Source organism: Lepus europaeus, chromosome 14 (genome assembly GCF_033115175.1).
Source record: "Lepus europaeus isolate LE1 chromosome 14, mLepTim1.pri, whole genome shotgun sequence".
In the NCBI taxonomy this organism is placed as follows: domain Eukaryota; kingdom Metazoa; phylum Chordata; class Mammalia; order Lagomorpha; family Leporidae; genus Lepus; species Lepus europaeus.
Window position 1 is genome coordinate 74,328,864 of NC_084840.1, and position 22,103 is coordinate 74,350,966.

A 22,103-nucleotide genomic window follows, 5' to 3' on the forward strand; every position below is an offset into this window, starting at 1 on the left:
TGTGTGCTAACACGCTGATCCTTCAACAGCCTGGGGACGTAGCTCCTGTAGTTGACTGCATTTTATAGACGAAACAGGGACTACAAGGCAAAGTCCCTTGAGTGGTGTATTGGAAGCGGATTGTAACCTCGGGCAGCCCTTATGCCCTGGAGCTGGTGCATGGACACACAGAGGGGACATCATCAGGAAATCCTGGCTTGCAAACCTTCCCCAACCCACCCCCCACTCTATGGGAGCTGGTCATCGATCAGATTCTCTCAGTCTTTTCTCCACTTTCCTCTTATCCCCTCTCCCCTGCGTTATGCCATGCCACAAAGCACTGAGTTTGTCACTGAGAAGGTGCTGGGGTCAAAGGTTTGTTTTTTTCTGTTGTGTTGCGTGGTTCTTCCCACCCTCCACCCCCAGCTGCTGCGATTCCTTGCTGGGGACATTTCCCTCCAGAAGGAAAACTTGAGCTGCCAACAATGGACTGAGTCTCGTGACCAGGTTTTCTTGGTCCTCTCAGAAAGTGCAAATCATGAATGGGATCAATCACTGCCAGCCAAGTCTACGTGTGAGATATGCACAGTGCAAGGTCACTCCTCCCAGGAGCACCGAGTATGTGGCTGGAACAGGCAGAGGAAATCGCCCAGGAACCGTGGGCCTTCCCAGCAGACAGCGTGGATAGCGTCATTTTGTGATACACAAAGGAGGACATGCCGCAGAATGCTGTAGCTGGAATTCTAGGCATCCTTAGTTGTCGTGATTAAAAGCACCCAGAACAATATGCTGACACGGTGATAAAGAGGTTGCTTCACGTTATTTTTATAGGCCTGCTAGATGTAATTTCCTGATGACGTCTGTAGATAGAAGGGAGTTGCATTTAGACGGGGCAAGCCTCAGAGTAGAATTTTGCTGAAAATGTGGGCTTGATGCATTTTTCATTTCTTTGGCGTCAGGAATATATTAACTGGAGAACCACAGCCTCTTCTGTTTGGGAAGGAAAGGAGTTGACATTCTTCTTGGAAAAATTCAGATCCTACTCTTCGTGCTGGAAGTATTCTGTGTGACTCGACAGTATTCCCTTGTTCTGTAGCCTTGGTTCAAATGATCGCTTTCTCTCGTTAGGTGGTTTTTAGGTGCTTGGTTTCTTTCTTTCTCCTTTCCTCTCTTCTTCCCTCCCTCCCTCCCTCCTTCTCTCTTTCTTTTTCTTTTTTTCCCCATAGAAACACTGGCCACGTGGGCAGCTGGCATAGTTACAAGAACCTTTGTGTTATGATTTACTCTCCCTGACCATGTGTAGATGTGAGCTCAGATCCAGGGTTGCTAGCTGGCCCCAGTTCCTTTCTCAGTTGTCGATGCTATTGTATCTGTTTAATATACTCACAGGTGAACAATTTCTAAACCTTATAATAGTATGAACTGACGGTCAGAATTTCAAATAAGCAAGGGAGCTAGCGTTTGGGGCAGTGGTTTAGACACTGTTTGGGACAGTCACATCCCTTACTGGAGTGCCTGGGTTTGAATTCCGGCCCTGCTTCCAGTTAGCCCCTTGCTTCTGTATGCCCTCGTAGGCAGCAGGTGGTGGCTCAAGCTCTTGGGTTCCTGCCATCCACAGAGGAGACCTGGTTAGAGTTCCTGGTGCCTGCCTGTCTTTGGCCTTTACCAGCCCCTGTTGGGGGCATCTGGGGAGTGAACCAGCAGGTAGATGATCTCTCTCTCTCTTTCTGCCTTTTAAATAAGTGCAAATGAGACAAACAAGAAAGATTGAATGTCTTCTTCCTTTCTCGTTTCATATTTTATCCATCACATAAGAAAATGCTCAGGGGGTTGGCGCTGTGGCACAGTGGGTTAACACCCTGGCCTGAAGCGCCGGCATCCCATATGGGTCCTGGTTCTAGTCCTGGCTACTCCTCTTCTGATCCAGCTCTCTGCTATGGCCTGAGAAAGCAGTGGAATATGGCCAGGTCCTTGGACCCCTGTACCACGTGGGAGACCCTGAAGAAGCTCCTGGTTCCTGGCTTCAGATTGGTGCAGCTCCAGCCATTGCGGCCATCTAGGAGTGAACCAGCAGATAGAAGACCTCTCTCCCTGTCTCTACCTCTTTCTGTAACTCTGTCTTTCAAATAAATCTTAAAAAGAAGATACTCAGTAAGATTTGTTTATCCTTTTTTTCTTTATTATTCATCTAGTATTTTTAAAGATCCCACTTTGGTTTCATATCTATTGATTATGTATATTTATATCTATTTTGGATAACCACTCCAATCTTATCTCCCACTTTCATTTTTGTTTTATTTTCTTTTATTGTATCATTCCTTCCTTGGGAGTAGTGCTTTTTTTTCCTAGCTTCTTAAATTGTACAGTTAGGTTTGTGATATAGGATTGTTCTTCTTTTTCTTTTTTAAAAAGATTTATTTACTTGAAAGGCAAGTTACAGACAGGCTGAGGCAGAGAGAGAGAGAGGTCTTCTATCTGATGGTTCTCTCCCCAGATGGCTGCAATGGCCAGAGCCACACTGATCTGAAGCCAGGACCCAGGAGCTTCCTCCTGGTCTCCCATGTGGGTGGAGGGACCCAAGGACTTGGGTCACCCTCCACTGTTTTCCCAGGCCACAACAGAGAGCTGGATTGGAAGTGGAGCAGCTGGGACTCGAACCAGCATCCAGATGGAATACCGGCACTGCAGGCGGTGGCTTTTCCCACTACGCTACAGCAGTGGCCCTGAGATTGTTCCATTTTTTTTTTTTTAAGATTTATTTATTTCTTTGAAAGGCAGAGTTACAAACAGGGAGAAGGAGAGACACAGAAACACTCCCCAGGTCATTGCAACTTACATAGTCTGGGCCAGGTGGAAGCCAGGAGCCAGGAGCTTCCTCCAGGTCTCCCACATGGGTGCAGGGGCCCAAGCACTTGGGTCATCCTCTGCTGCTTTCCCAGGCATATCAGCAAGGAGCTGTACTGGAAGTGGAGCAGCCAGGACTTGAACTGGTACCCATATGGGATGCCACCATCATAGGCAGTGGCTTAACCTGCTACACCACAACACAGGCCCCAGCTTTTATTCATTGTAAATCTGCCGATCTTCAATTCCTTTATTGGGTAGTAGTTCTTGGAATTAGTATCCAGCCTTGCTTGCAAACTTTGCCTCATTTCAGATGATAAAATTGTACAAGCTCAAGACTTTATTACTTAAAAAAAAAAGGCTATATGGGCTGTATGTTTATTCCAGGTTTCACTCTAAGGTCATCTGCTGTCTAGGTTTCAGTAAGGTTTGTTTTTATGTTTGCATTTTATGTTTATTATGAAATATACTGTTCCCACAAGCAATGTTTTCCAAAGCAGAACTGCTGCTCATGAACACGTCTGTTAACTTTGGAGTTGTGAAATTTTCTCTCTCTCTCTCTTTTTTTTTTTTTTTTTTGACAGGCAGAGTTAGACAGTGAGAGAGAGAGAGAGAGGGAAAGGTCTTCCTTTTTCCGTTGGTTCACCCCCCAAATGGCTGCTACGGCCAGTGTGCTGTGCCGATCCAAAGCCAGGAGCCAGGTGCTTCCTCCTGGTCTCCCATGTGGGTGCAGGGCCCAAGCACTTGGGCCATCCTCCACTGCCCAAGTGCCCGAGCCACAGCAGAGAGCTGGACTGGAAGAGGAGCAACCGGGACAGAATCCGGCGCCCCGACCGGGACTAGAACCTGGGGTGCCGGTGCTGCAGGCGGAGGATTAGCCTAGTGAGCTGGCACTGGCCATGGAGTTGTGAAATTTTCTTAGTAGCTTTGCTTTTCTTTCTTTCTTTCTTTCTTTCTTTCTTTCTTTCTTTCTTTCTTTCTTTCTTTCTTTCTTTCTTTCTTTCTTAAAGATTTATTTATTTAGTTGAAAGCCAGAGTTACACAGAGAGAGGAGAGGCAGAGAGAGAGAGAGAGAGAGAGAGAGAGAGAGGTCTTCTATCCACTTGTTCACTCCCCAGTTGGCTGCATTGACTGGAGCTGTGCTGATCTGAAGCCAGGAGCCAGGAGCTTCTTCCGGTCTCCCATACAGGTGTAGGGGCCCAAGGACCTGAGCTATCTTCTACTGCTTTCTCATGCCACAGCAGAGATCTGGATCGGAAGTGGTGCAGCCAGGACTCGAGCCGGTGCCCATATGGGATGCCAGCACTGCAGGCAGCGGCTTTATCTGCTATGCCACAGCGCCAGCCCCCCTTAGTAGCTTTTCATAGTTGTTTTCCTGACGTCATGGAGGAAATGCCTCCCAGTGGTCCATTTTCAGGGCACGGGGCTTGTCCGAGTTCCCTTAATAAAGTGTTTGTGGGTTTTTGAGGGTTCTGTGCATCAGCTGTGAGTATGTGCTCTGGGTTTAGGAGACCTCTTCTCATCCACATCGTGTGTGTTTATCTGTTGCCTATTGACATGTCTTTGGAGACTCAGCTGCTTGGGCCTATAGCTTACATATGGCAGACTGAAAAAGGCCGTGTTGTTCATTGACCCTGCGTTTTGTGTATGGCTTTATTATGAAAACAGCATGGTTTGATCCATCAGTGCTGGGCATAAGGGTTTTTTCTTCTTAAATTCCATTCTAGGTCTGACGTTAGGGCACTTATAAAGCTGTTTTCTTTAGACTGGCAGAGAGTGACAGAGCTTGCTATTCATACTGACTCCTACAGTGGAGGCACGGGGGACTCTCTGACCCCATGGCCAACTTTGCTAAATGAGTGTGTGTACCCAAGAATGCAGGGCCTCCTATGCTGGGGAAAGAGATGGAAATGTAGCCCCAGCGGCATACTCAGCAGCATTGGGGAGAATTGTTGGAAGAATAAAGAATCGCAACACATGGTCTCAGAGTTGAAGTTGAGAAATTTTAGCTCTGGTCACCCTTGGTTTGATGCAGTGGAAACCTTGAGTCTTTTTTTTTTTTTTTTTTTTTAATTTGACAGAGTTAGACAGTGAGAGAGAGAGACAGAGAGAAAGGTCTTCCTTCTGTTGGTTCACCCCCCCAAATAGCTGCTACAGCTGGCACACTGCACCAATCCAGTGCCAGGAGCCAGGTGCTTCCTCGTGGTCTCCCATGCGGGTGCAGGGCCCAAGCACTTGGGCCATCCTCCACTGCACTCCCGGGCCACAGCAGAGAGCTGGCCTGGAAGAGGGGCAACCGGGATAGAATCCGGCACCCATATGGAATGCCAGTGCCGCAGGCGGAGGATTAACCAAGTGAGCCGCGGCGCTGGCCCCAAGGAATCCTTGAGTCTTAGCAGGTCATAGGGACGGGTTTGTTAAGGCCCCTGATTCCCTGATTTCAGGTACTGGCCTGATGATTCAGCCTCGGTGTGAATGTTTCTGCTGTGAAGAGTGAGTTGCTCAGCGAGAGGACCTTGCTGCAGTTTTCAACAGCTGTCATCCTCACGTGACTTCTTCCCAAGAGCCCTGCTAGGACCCCTCGCCTTTGTAGACCTGGGACTGAGAACACTTCAGTCAGCCTTTGAAGCTTCCCTCGGGTTGTCTGGGTGGGGGTTGGCTGGAGGCGGAGGATTCTGACGAGCGATCTGGGCAGAAGCATGGGACTCGTGGCTCTGAGGCTGGACACCTTGTGACTCTGGGTGATTCCCTCACCTTGGTGAGCTCTCATTTTCTCTTCCCCGAGTGCCCTGAATTTGTCAGGGTTCTTGGAAAGATTGCTGAGTGATGTGTGTGCAGGCCCTAGCTGACACCCAAACATGGACGTTGTGCTGAGGGTGTGTGGTTGCCTTGTGGAGCTGCAAAGGTGGACACAGGTGAGGGCAGACCGATTCTTCCAGACAGTGTGGTGTGAACTGAGGCAGACAAGCCGGGTGGACAGAAATTCTAGTTGTTTCACAAGTGCTCCCCCTTGCTTAGTGGATCAGAAGCAAATTGGGCAATGGATGCCCAGCACTGTTTGGGGCAAGATGGGGCAAGACCCGTCTATGCTGCCCTGAGAGCGTTTCTGGAATGGGACTGCTTTCTCTTTGAGTTTGCTTCATCATGTCTCAGCAGTTCTAAACCTCCTGGTGTCATTCTTTTTTGGTTGGGAGGGCTGTGGTACCTATTGTCTTTGTTCCAGTGAATGAATGTTTGGAGACAAAGGAAAGACTTTCTCTTTAGACAGCTTTTTCTTTCTTTCTTAGACATTCCCATATGAGTCACTTTGCTGGAGAAAAATTTGAGAAGGCAACTTTGACTCAGAAGCCAGCTTTGGGGGTTGGTGCTGTGGCATAGTGGGTAAAGCCCCTGCCTGCAGTGCTGGCATCCCATATGGGCGCCCGTTCGAGTCCTGGCTGCTCTTCTTCTGATCTAGCTCTCTGCTATGGCTGGGGAAAGCAGTGGAGGATGGCCCAAGTCCTTGGGCCCCTGCACCCCTGTGGGAGACTTGGAAGAAGCTCCTGGCTCCTGGCTTCAGATAGGCGCAGCTCTGGCCGTTGTGGCCAATCGAGGAGTGAACCAGCAGATAGAAGACCTCTCTCTCCCTCTCTGTCTATCCTCTTTCTGTGTAACTCTGACTTTCAAATAAATAACAATCTAAGAAAATAAAAAAGAAACTATATGACATAACATTTATGCTGTTTATGCCTTAAAATGCATTATTTTGAGCTTTGCAGGTATATCAAATGATATCAGTAGTCCTCAATATTTTGAGAATGGATTAATTTCCTTCAGAGACTGGGTGTGTGCATCTGTGCGTATTTTGAGTAGTTACAGTTTTCAGAGCCGCGCTGTGCGTTTATTGTAGTTCTTCTTGTTGCATGTGATGGGAGAAGTGCACTCTGTTGTTCCTGCTGGTGTGTCTTGCCCCTAGAACCCTATCCCAGCAGGAGTCAGGAGATGGTGGCCCAGGACTGAGTGGGCAGCAGGGGTGACTGGCAGCCGGCCTGTTCCTATTGCCAACTTCCTGGTTGGCCTCACACACTTTTGAGTCTGTCTCTTTCTCCCTCTCTTAAAATGACATTGGAGTCAGTGCTTTCTAAAGCTCCCTATGGTGCTAGCAGCCTTGGCTGTTATTCTATAAATTTCCAGCTACGCTAAACTGTCAGGGGCACATAGTGTCAGTGGAGCACTCTGTGTGCAGGTGGGCACTGAGTGGTCAGTAGTCTCCTCCCCCTTGTCCTCCAGGCTCCCCAAAGGCTGGGGTGTCTCCTGCGGCTAAATCCAAGCTAATCTGCAAATAGGCAACAGATCTGCTTCCAAACAGGTCTATTTTCACTTTACCAGGAGCATCCATGTCACTCTTGATGGTGACCGGGAAGCCAGAGCAGAATTTCCGCAATGTTTCTTTTCTTTCATCACCATCTCCCAAGTCAACAAATGGAAGAAGCCTTATAAAGAATTCAGCAAAGTCTTCCTTAGCCATTGCATGTATTTGTCTATTGCATTAAGGATTCTCAGGTCTCAGTTGAAGGCCACTGCCTTCCCAATCCTCATTTGACTACTGATGGTCTCTCTTTTCCCAACAGAAGAAGGTTCGAGCCTGGAGGAAATCGGCTTCAACTGGGGAGAATATTTGGAAGAAACAGGTGCCAGTGCAGCTCCGCACACATCATTCAAACATGTACGTAAGAGAGTTTGTCTCTTCTCACCTGCCTCTGGAGGGTGGGACAGGAAGAAAGGACCATGCAGGGAGAAGCCAAAGAACTGATCCAAAGCAAGGGAATGGAAGGAGAAGAGGGAGCCAGCCAAGATGTCTTAGGAATAACGAGGAGATGTGGCAGTTGGTTTGCTTTGCACACAGAGCACCAGGTCAGGTGGGCAGGGCAGGTTGGTTTGAGTACGTAGAGCGCCAGCCAACTAGGCAAGGAGGTGCAGTGTGTAAATACATTCTTTGTGGATGTAATGGCTGTAAGTTTTTATTTTGGGTTGCATTTTCGACTCTGAAGAGACACTTCAAAGTTTCACAGCCTTTTGTGCATAGATGATTTGGAGTCCAGGAAATAAACATGAATATTCTGAAAACATTTGGCTCCAACCAAAAAGCAATTCTCATGAACACTATTGCTTTGAATAATGCAATAACATGCCCACCAGAGGGCAAGGCCCAGAAAACAAAAAAATTGAGAGTTTAATCAGATTTTTGCTTAGGTTTGAGATATTGGGGATCTGTCATGAGCCAGGAAAAGACTAGATTTCCAGGACTCAAGCTCTTAGGCATTACTATTGTAATGGAAATGGAAATTTAACTCTGAGAAACATTTTCCCCCTCACTGGGCTACCCAGAGCAAAGGTTCAATCTGATTATCCTAAGCAAACTGGGTAACTTTCTTAATCTGCTCTTTCTTTTGGCTGCTTGGCTGAATGACGCCAGAACATTGATTCTTTAAATAAAATAAACATTTTATTTTATTTTATTTTGTGGAGGTGAAGTGTTCTTTTGAAAGGGAAGTTAATACCTTATTAAATTTGTGTGACCTTATAAAGGTGAATTATATTCCCCTTTCTCATTTTATACTCATCATGTTATAATTATAACACGGTATATATTGTATTATGAATGTAATTCTGGTTATACAATAGAAACCAAGAGCTAAATATTAAAACAAAGCAGAACCAATGATTTCTGGGCATGTGACCAGGGGTATGGTTCCAGAAAGCCAAGATGATATAAACATCCTAAGATGTTGGAGTGAATCTGGTAGGTTCCTTAAGGCAGTGCAGGAAAGAGGAATTGGTTGATAATTTTTCCAGCTTCTCTTTAGCAAGAGGTTAGCACTTTCCCTCTGTGTAGAATTTCCTGGGCTCCCTTTGATTCAGTCAGCTCTCCTGTCTCCCTTTCAATCACAGAGGAGAGCCCTGGAGGGCAGCAAGGGCAGCTGTCCTTCATGATGCAAAATTTCCCCAGGCCTGTGTGCTGTGCTGAAAGGAGAAGTAGCACTAACTTCCTGGACAAATGGTTTATAATTCCATCATCTCCTGGAAGCACCTGCTGCCCAGGAACCCCGGATAGGTCAACTTTGGGACATAATGACCCACCAGGCTTGTAAGCTTCTTTGGTCTGGGGAGAAGGTCCAGTGAATGTCAATAGACAAACTCTTACTTAAGAAAAAAGGAAAGAAAGAAAACCCGTCCTCTAGGATGGTGCTGAGCACACGGGAACCATCCTGGCTGGGCCCACTGAGCACTGGGCAAGTGTGTAGCCCGAGTTGCGTTGTGCCCTCCAGGTGGAATAGAACACTGGGTTTTGGAGGCTCCACTGGAAGAGAAGGTCGAATATCTCATTCACATATTTGTGTTTGTTATGTGTGGAAATGATAATATGATAGATACATGGGGAGAGATGAAATGTGATTTGAAGTATAGTTTCATCTTAAAAATTGTGGCTTCTAGGGGCCAGCGCTGTGGCATAGTGGGTAAAGCTGCCACCTGCAGTACCGGCATCCCATGTGGGTGCTGATTCAAGGCCTGGCTGCTCCACTTCCCATCCAGCTCTCTGCTATGGCCTGGAAAAGTAGGGGAAGATGGCCCAAGGCCTTGAGCCAGTGCTCCCACATGGGAGACCTGGAAGAAGCTCCTGGCTCCTGGCTTCGACCAGCACAGCTCCAGCCATTATGGCCATTTGGGGAGTGAACCTGCGGTGGAAGACCTCTCTTTCTGTCTGCCTCTCCTTCTCTCTGTGTGTAACTCTGACTTTCAAATAAATACATAAATCTTTTAAAAATTATGGCTTCTAGAGAGCTTAACATTATGTTGCTGGCTTGCATTGCATTTCTTTTCTCTTTTAAAAGATTTATTTATTTGAAAGGTAGAGTTAGAGAGAAATCTTCCATCTGCTGCTTTACTTCCCAAGTGGCTACAGTGGATAGGGTTGGGCCAATCTGAAGCAAGGAGCCTGGAACTCTGGGTCTCCCATGTGGGTGCAGGGACCTAGACACTTGGGCCATCCTCCGCTGCTTTCCCAGGCACATTAGCAGGAAGCTGGATCGGGAAGTGGAGCAGCTGGGACTTGAACCAGTGCTCAGAAGTGATGCCAGCATCACAGACAGCGGCTTAACCACACAAACAGCAGCCCATTTTGTTTTCATTTTTCTTTTTGCATGTATTTCTGTGGGCGGTGTCGTGCTGTTGTGGGTGGCCGAAATACTCCAGCGCTCTTTTTTTCAGTAGTTCTTGTAACCGTCTCTGAGATCTGTGTCCAGCGTGGTAACCGTTTTCCTACGTCTCTGATTCCCCAAGGTTGAAATCAGCCTGCAGAGCAACTTCCAGCCGGGAATGAAGTTGGAAGTGGCCAACAAGAACAACCCGGACACATACTGGGTGGCCACTATCATCACGACGTGCGGGCAGCTGCTGCTTCTGCGCTACTGCGGTTACGGCGAGGACCGCAGGGCGGACTTCTGGTGTGACGTGGTCATAGCGGATCTGCACCCCGTGGGGTGGTGCACGCAGAACAACAAGGTGTTAATGCCTCCGGACGGTGAGCCGCGCGGATTCGCAGCTGATGGGCCTTCCTGGTGGCTGTCCGCACTGGGAGGAGCTTGTGGAGGACCCCTAGTGGATTTGAGTAGGAAGGTCTTCCCGGCTCTTTCAAAATCGCTTCTGGGGCTTCCGGAGCCCAGGGTGCCCGGGTGGCGGGAGATGGCGGGAGATGGTTTCCCCATGGCGGCGCTGGTCCGTTGAGCCAACCACAGCTTGGAGACTCTTGGTTGCTTTCAAGGGATGGGGAAGGGAAGGTTGAAGGAGTGCCGAGAACCGAGGTCATGATCCCGCTTGGTGATTGCGTTGCTCCTTTTACGCGTTGGTGTTGGCATGTTGAACAGGACTGGGGAGCATTTTAAATGGACTTCCTCCAGTAAGTTTTCACCTGTCGTGCGGTGGGGAGGCGGTCAGGGTGGGAAGCCTTTGTAAACGGAACAGTTGAGGAGAAACGACATCGCTATCGGGGGCGCTCAAAGCGTGCAGAGGCAAAGATCGATCGGTTCAGTGGCTCCCAAGCACTGGGTCTCTGCTGGGCCAGTTTTATCCCGTGTGTATGGGGCGGGGGAGGGGGGACATGTGACAATGTGTGAAAGCAACTTTGGTTGGGGGAGGGATGGTTGCCACTGATGTCCTGTGGGTGGAGACCTCAGATGCTCCTAAACCTGCAGCACACACAGAATGGCCCCATCCCTAAGGAATGGTCAGGCCTAAGCTGGCAGTGGGGGTGAGATGGAGAGACCCTGCTGTGGCAGAAAGGGCTGCCTAGACAATTTGTTTAAGGCTGTAGGCATGAAAACTGAGTTGCATCAAGTATTTATATCTGAGCACCCTGTTGTGTGTGTTTCATTATTTGATTGTGGCAGCAGTGTGGCTTGAAGACTTTTTTTTTTTTGACAGGCAAAGTGGACAGTGAGAGAGAGACAGAGAGAAAGGTCTTCCTTTTTGCCGTTGGTTCACCCTCCAATGGCTGCCGTGGTAGGCGCGCTGCGGCCGGCGCACCGCGCTGATCCGATGGCAGGAGCCAGGGGCTTCTCCTGGTCTCCCATGGGGTGCGGGACCCAAGGACTTGGGCCATCCTCCACTGCATTCCCTGGCCACAGCAGAGAGCTGGCCTAGAAGAGGAGCAACCGGGACAGGATCGGTGCCCCGACCGGGACTAGAACCCGGTGTGCCAGCGCCACAAAGCGGAGGATTAGCCTAGTGAGCCGCGGCGCCGGCCTAAAGACTTTTTTTATTTGAAAGGTGCAGAGAGAGAGAGAGAGAGAGAGAGAAAGCTTCCATCTGTTGGTTTACTGCCCGGATGCCTTCAGTGGCCAAGACTGGGTCAAGGCTGAAGCTGAGAGTTGGGAACTCCATCCAGGTCTCTTATGTGGGTAGCGGGGACCCAGTCATTTGAACTGTTACCTGGAGTCAGAGCCAGAGGTGGGTATCAAGCCCAGATACTGTCATAACAGGGTACAGGCAGCTTAACTGGCACCTTAACTGCTAGGCCAAATGGCTGCCCTGTAGATAACATTTTCAGATTTGTCTTTGAATTAAAACCACCTCTGAAATGAGAAGATCTACAAGGCAACATTTGATTTTTTTTTTTTTCCTAAATTTCCCATGATTGATTTCTGGTCTGGCATAAAAAAAAACAGTCCTGATGGGATATTGGGAAAATACCAGTTCTAGTTAGAGAAAGAGAGATACATGCCCACCCCGAGCCCAGCTCTTCACACACATGCCTCCCACACACACACACTCAGGGGGGTTCCATCCAGGTGCACGCACACACAAATACACACACACATACTTGGGGACACAGAAAGAGGAGGAGTCTAAAAGGGAGCCCCAGCGCCGTACTTTCATGATTCACTCTTCAGGTTTGACCCTTGAGTAGCTAAATGCCCTTGGGGAGGACGAAGGATGCTTCCTCGTCACAGTAGCTTCTCCCTGAATGGTTTTAGTGAGAAGTTCCAGGCTGCTGCATTGTCACACGCCCAGATGTAATGGGTTCATTTGGTAAAAAAACATGCTTAGGCTCAGGAAAAGAGGGCAGAGTTTATTAATCAATCACCCGTCCTCCCTTGGAAGAAAAATGTGGCAGCAGTCACAGTTTCAGAAACACCGTCAAATTTGTATCCTGCCGACTCTGTGCTATTAGGCAAGACACAGACGTGTGTCACAAGGCACGCTCAATGTGAAAAATGAGGAAACCCTGGGAAAAGGGAAACCATTAAATGTGACTGAAAGATCTGAAGTCTGTTCAAACAATAACAAGTTATGCTAATTTGAGAATTTCTTCAGTGCTCTTTTTTAAGGAGCTTTAAAAAATTTAGTAGGTAATCAATATGACTTGGAAATCTTTAGTGCAGAGAACACTCAGGAAATAGCAGGTTCATGGGGTAAGAGGTTTTATTGATTGCTGTAGGACAGGATCATTATTGCTTTGTAACCAGAGGCGGCAGTGGTTCCATAGGGAATAGTAGAATCTATTTTTTGAACAAGGGTTCTTGTTTGTGTGGTTTTCCGTCTTAGCGAGCTAATATCGTTGTAAATTCTGCAACTGAACTCGGTTGATCTTTGTTGTGGTTAAACTTGAAGGGCCTTGCAGAATATTAATACGATTTACAGCCACCCAGGACACACAGCGTTTCTATCTGGGAGGTGTCCTGGTGATACAGAGATTTTCTTACTGATCTCAGAAATGATCAGAGTGGAATAATGTGGAATAATCTCTGTGCTTGGAGCCAGAGAGCTGAGTTCTTATCTGGCTGTGCCATTAAAATAGTTCCTTGGATACCTCCCCTCCCAGTTTTATTATGCTTGAAATGAGAGGATTATAATGTGTCATCTCCAGAGAGCTTCCCAGTCTGGAATGTCTTGGTTTGCCATCCTTGTGAAGGAGGAAAGATAGGGTGCTAGTTTTCCTATTTTATAACACGGGGACTGGAATTTGCTTTAAAATTAGGCTCCACGGACGTTTAGCCCAGGAATATCTGTCCTAAGCAGAGAAATGAAGTTTCCCGTGTAACTTGTTGGGGGAATGTTGAGGTTTGAATGGATTAGGGAACAGATGAGCTACATCGGGAGATTCTTGTGAGTGCCTGGTGGAAAGCCTCCCTCCAAACAGAATCGGAGACTGCAGTTCCCTGTTGCGACTCAGAGCTACTAAGCGGGTTGGGTTCTGGATGGAGTGACCCAGTCGGAGAGGAGTTGAGGGGGGTGGGTAGGGAGGGAACTGCCTGGCAGTGTTTGGGGAGGCGAGGGAAGAGAGAGCCTGGCTTACTTTGCCAGAGTGAGGTTGAGTGGTCTTCCTTCTTCTAAAGTCACTTCATCGGAAGACAGTGACATTAGTATTTTTGAGGATAGTTTTACAAGGCACACAGGACTCTGCAGTCCCGCATTTTCCTGCCTCACTGTTAAATTGCTCTTCGAATTGTCATTATTATTATTAGATTGACTACTGTGAGAAGGATAGCAGCGGCCCGGTGTGTGTTGCCGACTCTGATCGGCGGCCGGAGAACTCCGTTCACAAGGACGTGTTCAGAGAAACCCGGGTCAGCGGCCAGCTCGGGAGCTAATCAGTGCTACTCTCTCGTATTAAATGTATTCAGGAACAGACCCCGGTGAAGCATCACCGAGTGTAGCGGCGCATTGTGGCCCTTGGTAGTGGAGTAAAATGTCAAACATTTTGGCTTAGCGAATCAATAAGGCCCGATTTATTCACAGGCGCGTGAAAAACTCGCAAAGAGCAGCTGCCAAATAATCATTGTTTATGGTGATAATGGACAGAAGTCATTTAATCCAATGACTCTTTCATTGTTATTTATTGGGAAGTAGTGACATTACTATCTCTTTAGTGTCTGGAATGAGGGCGTTCTGCCGTCCTCGCCTGGGCCTGCTGGGTCCCTGGAAGGAGACTCCCGTAAGACTGCAGGTGACAGCGTGTGGTGGCTCACCTCCAGATCGAACCCCAGAACCTCTGCACAGTGGAGTACGTCTGTGCACTCTCTCCTGTTGCAGTGAAAGCACTGGAATTACAGTGCCTTAGGAATCACACAGCTAATTTTTATTTTCCCCTTTATTAAAATTTCTGTAATTTGAATTGCAAACTCTGCAGCCTTGCCAGATTACTGCATCAGTTCGTATACAACGTATTGGAATCAAGGAATCTTTATTCATTATGTGTCAGGAGGAAGTGTGAAGGTGGCCTTCTGTGGTGTGGGAAGGTCCCGGCAAACTCTCGAGCCTGGTGCCAGGGCAGTGCAGGGGAATTACTGGTTTTGTAGGAGGTGACTGTGGAGGAAGAGTGGCTGGCATGAGGTCCATGGAACTGTTAAGTGATCGGAAACCAGCACTTGCCTGTCCACGGCCACTGGTGGAATTTGGTTGGGTCTTAGGAAATTACTAGTTGTTCAAGTTTGTGTTTCATGATTTAAATGACATTTTAGCAATACCAAGGAAAATTTATCACATTGTTTTCTTTGGTGGTTTTAAATTGTAACGGGAATTCCACTTGCTTATTCATAAGAAAATGCAGTAAAATTCTAAAAACTCCAAGAGTAAAATGAACCCTAACTGGCCAGAGCTGAGAGAGAAAGAGAGTGAGCCTCTGGGCTGGCGCTGTGGTACAGCAGGTTAAAGCCCTAGCCTACAGAGCAGGCATCCCATATGGGCACCGGTTCAAGTCCCAGCTGCTCTTCTTCCGATCCAGCTCTCTGCTATGGCCTGGGAAAGCAGTAGGAGATGGCCCAAGTCCTTGAGCCCTGCACCTTTGTGGTAGACCTGAAGGAAGTGCCTGGCTCCTGGCTTCAGATCAGCTCAGCTCTGGGTGTTGCGGTCATTTGGGGAGTGAATCAGCGCAATGGAAGACCTTTCTCTCTCTGGCTCTACCTCTCTCTGTAACTCTGTTTCAAATAAATAAAACAATTCTTCTTCTTCTTCTTTTTTTAAAGATTTATTTATTTTACTTTGAAAGTCAGAGTGAAACAGAGAGAGAAGGAAAGGAAGAGAGAGAGGTCTTCCATCCGTTGGTTCACTCCCCAGTTGGCTGTAACGGGCCGGAGCTGCACTAATCTGAAGCCAAGAGCCAAGAGCTTTCTCCAGGTCTCCCATGCGGGTGCAGGGGCCCAAGGGCTTGGGCCATCTTCTACTGCTTTCCTAGGCCATAGCAGAGAGCTGGATTGGAAATGAAGCAGCTGAAACTCAAACCAGCAACCATATGGGATGTCGGCACTGCAGGCAGTGGCTTCACCTGGTGCGCCACAGCACCGGCCCCTAAAACAATTCTTAAAAAAAAAAAAAAAAAAAGAGTGAGAACCTTGTTAAACATTAGGTAGTTTGAAGTAAGAGGAAGAAAACACATTGGGATAAGAAAGGGTAAGATGTGTTTGATAATAAGACAATAAGTAAAATAGAAGTCATAGTTATACATTTTAAGGAGTTGGAGCCGACATTGTGGCATAGCAGGTTAAGCCACCTGCTGCAATGCCGGCATCCCATATCAGTGCCAGGTGGAGACCTGGCTGCTTTACTTCCTTTCCCGCTCTCTGCTAATGTGCCTGGGAAGGCAACAAGGATGGCTCTAGTGCTTGGGCCCCTGCACCCATGTGGGAGACACAGATGGAGTCCTACGCTCCTGGCTTTGGGCTCTCAGAGTTTGCAGCCTTTTGGGGAGTGAACCAGCAGCAGATAGATGATCTCTCTGCCTGTGTCTCTCCCCCTCTCTCTGTAACTGTGCCTTTCAAATAAATCTTTTTTAAAAAATTTAAAAACTGAGTTGCTATCCTATTGTTAAAAATCCATCTTTGATTACAAATATGTGAAAGGAACATGCAGGTAGGAAATAGATGCTTTTTTCTTTTTTTTTCTCCATGGGCACTTAATGGACCTCTTGAAAAATTCACATGGTTTTGTTTTCTGTTTGATCCGATGGAAAGCCTGTGTAGACATTCACTGTGGTGTAGATCAGGGTGGGCTTGGATGATGAATGCACGGGTGAACACATATGTATGTGTTGTATATTTAGATATAAACAGTACTGGGAAGTGATTTTAGTGTGTAGGTTACAATCGCATCATTTAAAAATCTGAATTATCAATGTCTCTTGAAAAATGAGAAGAGGTAGACTGTTGGATCTGCATTGCCTGTGGCAGTAGTGACTGCAGCCCCCCCCCCCCTTTTTTTTAAGATTTATGTATTTGAAAGGCAGAGTTAGAGAGAGGCAGAGGCAGAGAGAGAGACGTCTTCCATCTGCTGGTTCACTCCCCAGATGGCCACAATGGCCTGTGCTATGCCAATCTGAAGCCAGGAGCCAGGAGGTTCTTCTGGGTCTCCTATGAGGGTGCAGGGGCCCAAGGACTTGGGCCATCTTCCACTACTTTCCCAGGCCACAGCAGAGAGCTGCATCGGAAGAGGAGCAGCCAGGACTTGAGCTGGCACCCATATGGGATGCCGGCACCGCAGGCAGTGGCTTTACCCACTGTGCAGCGCCGGCTCAGCCACCACCCCCCTCCTTTAAATGCTCATTTGTTTACTCTCTGCCTCTTCTTCCCTGTGCGTGCTTTCTTATCTGCTTGGGCCCTGTGCCCCAGTGCCAGGGGTGGAAGCAGGAGAGCTGCCAATATCCTTGTGGGGTCTCTGAGCACTTGACGCCAGGGCTCCACTGAGCCAGAGGGCTTCGCAACCCCATCTCAAAACACTCCCAGTTGGACCACTGCTTGCCAAGGCTCTTGTTAGTTCAAAAAATGTTCTGAGTAAAAGAATTCAAAGAAGAGTAAGGGGTGAGATTTACGAAAGGAATGCTGGAATAAACAGGCTGCTACACACAGAAGTGAAGAAGTCATGGTGGTACATGTAGCCTTTTTAAGGAAAAGCAGAATGAGGACCAAAAAGATGAAAGGGATTTTAAGGGTCTTCATACAAATCAAAAACTTTTTATGGTAATAGTAGGTGTCTGTTTATGAAACAAAAAATAAATAGTCCCTTCCCCTATAAATCATTGTTTGGAGCTTGTATTTGTTTTTGTAGTCACTGGACCCCATATTCAGGGGTCCCACCTCATCTGTGACTTCCCTCTCCATGGTTTCAGTGACTCACGGCCTGAAAACATGAAATGGAAAATTCCATTAACAAACAACTGATAAGCTTTAAATAGCACTTATTATAACATTGTTATAATTGTTCTTTTTTGTTAGTGATGACTGTTGATCTCTTACTACGCCTCATTTTGATATTCAGCTTTATCAAGGAAATCAGTGTGTAAGAAAGAACATCGTGTATTCCAGATTTGGTACTCTGTGGTTTCTGGCATCCACTGGGGTTTTTTGAATGCTTCCTCCAAGATAAGGGAGAGGGGACAACTTACTCCTTTATCATCCTGCTCTGTGGATGAACGAATCATGAGTTTTATCTTGTCTGATTACAGACTATTTCTCTCACCCACAAAGTATTTCTGGGGCGTGCAGTCCCACAGTACCAGACCATCCACCGTATCCTGTCCTGGAGTCAGCCTTGTAAAGTGGCTAGTGTTATTCTTATTTTACCTTTGAGGAAAATGCATCTGTTCTCGGGTTGGGCAGTGTAAGAGAGATTTCAGGCTAAGAGGGAATTCTCTCTGTTCTGACATCCGTGCTTTGAAAGGAGCAGTGGGGACAGTAAATATTTGTTCACTGGTTCTGTGATGTCACTAAGGCTTCGGATTAGCACGCGCAGACTTGAAATGTTAGAAGCCTTTCTCGGTGGAGAAAGAGCTGTAGAGCTGACTTCTTGGGATCTTTCTTTCTTTCTTTCTTTCTTTTTTTTTTTTAGGGATAGGATAGAAAGTTCCTTGTCCACAATGTTGTCTTTTTTGGCAGCAAATACACAGAAGAGTTGGGGTCTGAAACTTCTTTGCTGAAGGGTAATCATGAAATTATGTAAACTTATGCAAATTATATCAGATGCTATTTGGGTTTTTTTCTGCACTACTTGAAAACTGTAAGCACAAAGTGGTGACTAGATTTTCCTTTTTAGTGCCGGTCTTAAGCGAATTTATTTTCTCTTACTTCTCAGTCCAGCAATGGCTGGAATTTAAATCCTGCACGTGTTTGCTTCTGTGCGGAATACAAGGGCGAGTTCGTTCTGTGTTTCCTTGGCCTCTTGTCTACATCTTTTCCTTGGCCCTTCTGTGCGTTCTCCCCGTGCCTCCCTTCATCGAGGGACCCTGGCTTACTGTGTCTGGAGGACCCAGCGCCTGTGCAGACCCAGTTCCTGCTCTGGGAAGGATCCTTGTCTACAGCCTGCAAGGGAAATCCCAAGTCCTGTTTGGACAAAGCAGTCCCTGTGGGCACTGTTCCAACCTTGACCCTGCCTCTTTGACCTTCTTTGATTTCCTGCTTTGAGCCTGGAGCCCCCTGGCTCCATTTGTCCACTCTCATGCTGCCCACCTCCCTCCAGTCTGTAGGACTCAAGAGCCTCTCCCACTGCCTTTCCCACTCTGCCCTTCTTTACAAACTTTTCTCATTCCCAAGACTTCTTATGAAGTCTCCTGTCTTGGCTTGATGTTCCAGGGCCATCCCTCCATTCCATGCCTAGCTCACTTCTGCAGATCCTTGGTGGGAGGTGGTCCTGCCTTTTTGACCACAGCTGTAAAGGCATGATTGGTTTGTGCACAGATTTGAGCCCTGAGCCTAGAAACTTGGTGAGTATGAGATTCAATTCAGAGTCCTGGGAGCTTAGATTCAGTGGCAACTTTGGTATTGCATAAGTTAGGGCTCTCCAGAATGACAGAACTGATAGAATAGGTACATAGATGGAAATAAATTGATTTTTCTTAAACCTAGAAAGTTTTTATTTAAGTTATACAAACTTCATGCATTTCATATATACACATTTAGAAACATAGTACAGGAAATTGATTTTAAGAAATTGTTTTATGCGACTGTGGCTATCTGGGGAATATAAACTGTGATGGGGAGAATCCGTAGGCGGTAGACTTAGGAGAGGGTTGCAGGTGGAGCACCAGGCTGTCTGCTGTAGATGCCGGAAGAACCGGTGTTCAGATGACGTCCCAAGGCTGGAGAATTCTCTCTTGCTCAGGAAAGGTCAGTCTTTTGTTCTGTTTAAGCCCTTGATTGACAAAGGAAGCCCACCCACCATAGGGAAGGCAACCTATGTTGCTCCAAGTCCGCGGGTTTAAATGCTCATCTCGTCCATAGACAGTGCATAGAAATATCCAGAATAGTGTTGGGCCCACCAAGCTGACCCATGAACTTAGCCATCACGGTATGGGTTCAGGGATCGAGCTGAGTCAGCAGATTTGTTCTCCTCTGGTGTTATCTTAACACCTTTTCCAGGCGAGGGGAGCTTTGTGTGTACCAGTTTTACCTTCACATACGATATTCAGTTGATAGTTCAGAGTACAGATGCCTGTAACAGGAAGCTCTGGGAGAAGCATGGGTTATCTTGGAGTGCTATGAACGTACACATGCCAGAGATTTTCTTGAAAGCCAGCACAGAATGGGTGGGAAGAAGAGGGGGAGGCATGTAGTGTGCCTGTTCTCCTGTAGGACCCTCGTGATTTATCTGAGAGGTAGACAGGTGCTACCTGATTTCAGTGTCCACGTCCACAGCCCCCGCTGCTCTTTTTTCTATTTAAAAATTTTTTTTAAAGAATTCTTTTATTTATTTGAAAGACAGAATTACATAGAGATGTAGGGCCAGAGAGAGAGAGAAAGAGAGAAGTCTTCCATTCTGCTGGTTCACTCCCCAAATGACCACAGTGGCCAGAGCTGAGCTGATCTGAAGCCAGGAGCCAGGAGCTTCCTCTGGGTCTCCTACATGGGTGCAGGGGCCCAGAGACTCAGGCCATCTTCTACTGCTTTCCCAGGCTGTAGCTGAGAGCTGGATCGGACATGGAGCAGCTGGGACTTGAACCGGCACCCATGTGGGATGCCAGTGCTGCAGGCTGGGGCTTTAACCCACTGCACCACAGTGCTGGTCCCCCTGCTGCTCTTTAGAATACAAGACCTCCAGGGGATTTTGCTGATGCTGATGTTCATCCAGTCTGGGTACAAGGTTCTGTGACACACGTTTAAAAAGGTGGTAGCTAATGTGCCTTCATCCTGGGTCGCCTTGGGCTTCTTTAAAAGCATGCATCTTAACAATTAGACAGCCTGTCCTCAGCTCCGGGCGATAACAGACATGTAAATGGTTTTTGCTGTGAGCACTGCAATTACTCCAGGACAAGAGGGGCCTCCTGCCTGGGCTCTTCTGCTGGAGTCACAAACACAACCCCATGTATTAAGGACCCCCGGAGCTGCCCAATGCGCAGGATCTGGGATTCAGGGCTGCTGTTGAGGAACCTGATTCTCTGCCTCGCTTGAGCCCTCAGCACAGAGGCAGCTGCTCTGAAGGCTGCGAATGTTGTGGGTTGGGCCACAGTCACTGTCAGTGGACAAGATAATGGTCAAATTGCTTCTCTCTGTGACCCGCAGATGCCATGGATCCTTTTGCATGATGCTATATCACTTTGCAGGAGTGTTGAGCCTGTTTTTGGCTTTCCAGCTTGTGATCCTGGAGGCATTTAGTAATAAGTACAGAATTGGTGATAATTGTACATTGGCGGGAGTCTTTTATAATAGCAAACAAAACTTAACTTTGTTTTACAAAACCAAAGCAAACCATTTTACATGACAAATGCATGTTGCTCACATGTGTACGTAGCCTTGGAGGTGAGCTGGGTGAGTGCCACGTTGCTTTTTTTTTTTTTAAATATTTATTTATTTATTTGAAAGGCAAGAGTTACAGAGAGGCAGAGAGAAAGAGTCTTCCATTCACTAGTTCACTCTCCAGAACGTTGCAGATGGCTGCAATGGCCAGAGCTGTGCTGATCCAAAGCCAGGAGGCAGGAGCTTCCTCCAGGTCTCCCACGTGGGTGCTGGGGCCCAAGTGCTTGGGCCATCCTCCACTACTTTCCCAGGCCATAGCAGAGAGGTGGATGGGAAGTGGAGCAGCCGGGACTTGAATTGGCGCCCATATGGGATGCCGGTACTGCAGGTGGTGGCTTTATCCGCTGCACCACCACAGCGCCAGCCCCCCATGTTGCTTTTGTATGTTGCCACCTAGGTGGATACTGACTGCTAGAATTGTGCTGTATTTATAAAACTTTATGAGACCCCAAAAATTGTGTTTTACTTATAAAGCTATATAAATATAGTTTTATTTGTTTATCTTAGTATTTATTTATTTGAGAGGCAAAGAGAGTGAGAGAGGAGAGAGAAAGAGTGCTCCCATCTGCTGGTTCACTCTTCAGATTCCCAGGATGGCCCCCGAGTAGGAGTCAGGAATGCAGGGCAGGTCTCCTGTGTGGGTGGCAGGAACCCAGCCACCAGCAGTGTCACCACTGCCCCTCAGTGTCTGCATTAGCAAGAAGCTGGGGTCAGGAGCAGAGCTGGGTACCAGACCCAAGCACTGCAATGGGGGACACGAGCATCCAACCTGATGTCTTTGTCACTATGCCAAGTAGTTGTCCTTATAGATTTATTTCTTTTGTTAAAGATTTATTTATTTATTTGAAGGGCAGAGTTACAGAGAGTAGGGGCAGAGAAAGAGAGAGGTCTTCCATCCGCTGGTTTACTCCCCAGATGGCCACAATGCTGGAGCTGTGCCGATCCGAAGTCAGGAACCAGGAGCTTCCTCTGGGTCTCCCATGCAGGTGTAGGGGCCCAAGGACTTGGATCATCCTCTACTGC

At 47.5% G+C, this 22,103-nt stretch overlaps 1 protein-coding gene across 5 annotated transcripts in view; it reads left to right on the top strand.

The window, feature by feature from the left end:
* Positions 1–22,103, top strand: part of SFMBT2 (Scm like with four mbt domains 2) — a 259,960-nt gene that overhangs the window by 37,840 nt on the left and 200,017 nt on the right. For all 5 annotated transcript variants that reach the window (XM_062210951.1, XM_062210948.1, XM_062210952.1 and 2 more), the window contains exons 3-4: positions 7,434–7,528; positions 10,144–10,384. In XM_062210951.1, coding sequence (XP_062066935.1) covers positions 7,434–7,528; positions 10,144–10,384 — 336 coding nt within the window. The remainder of the gene's footprint in view (positions 1–7,433; positions 7,529–10,143; positions 10,385–22,103) is intronic.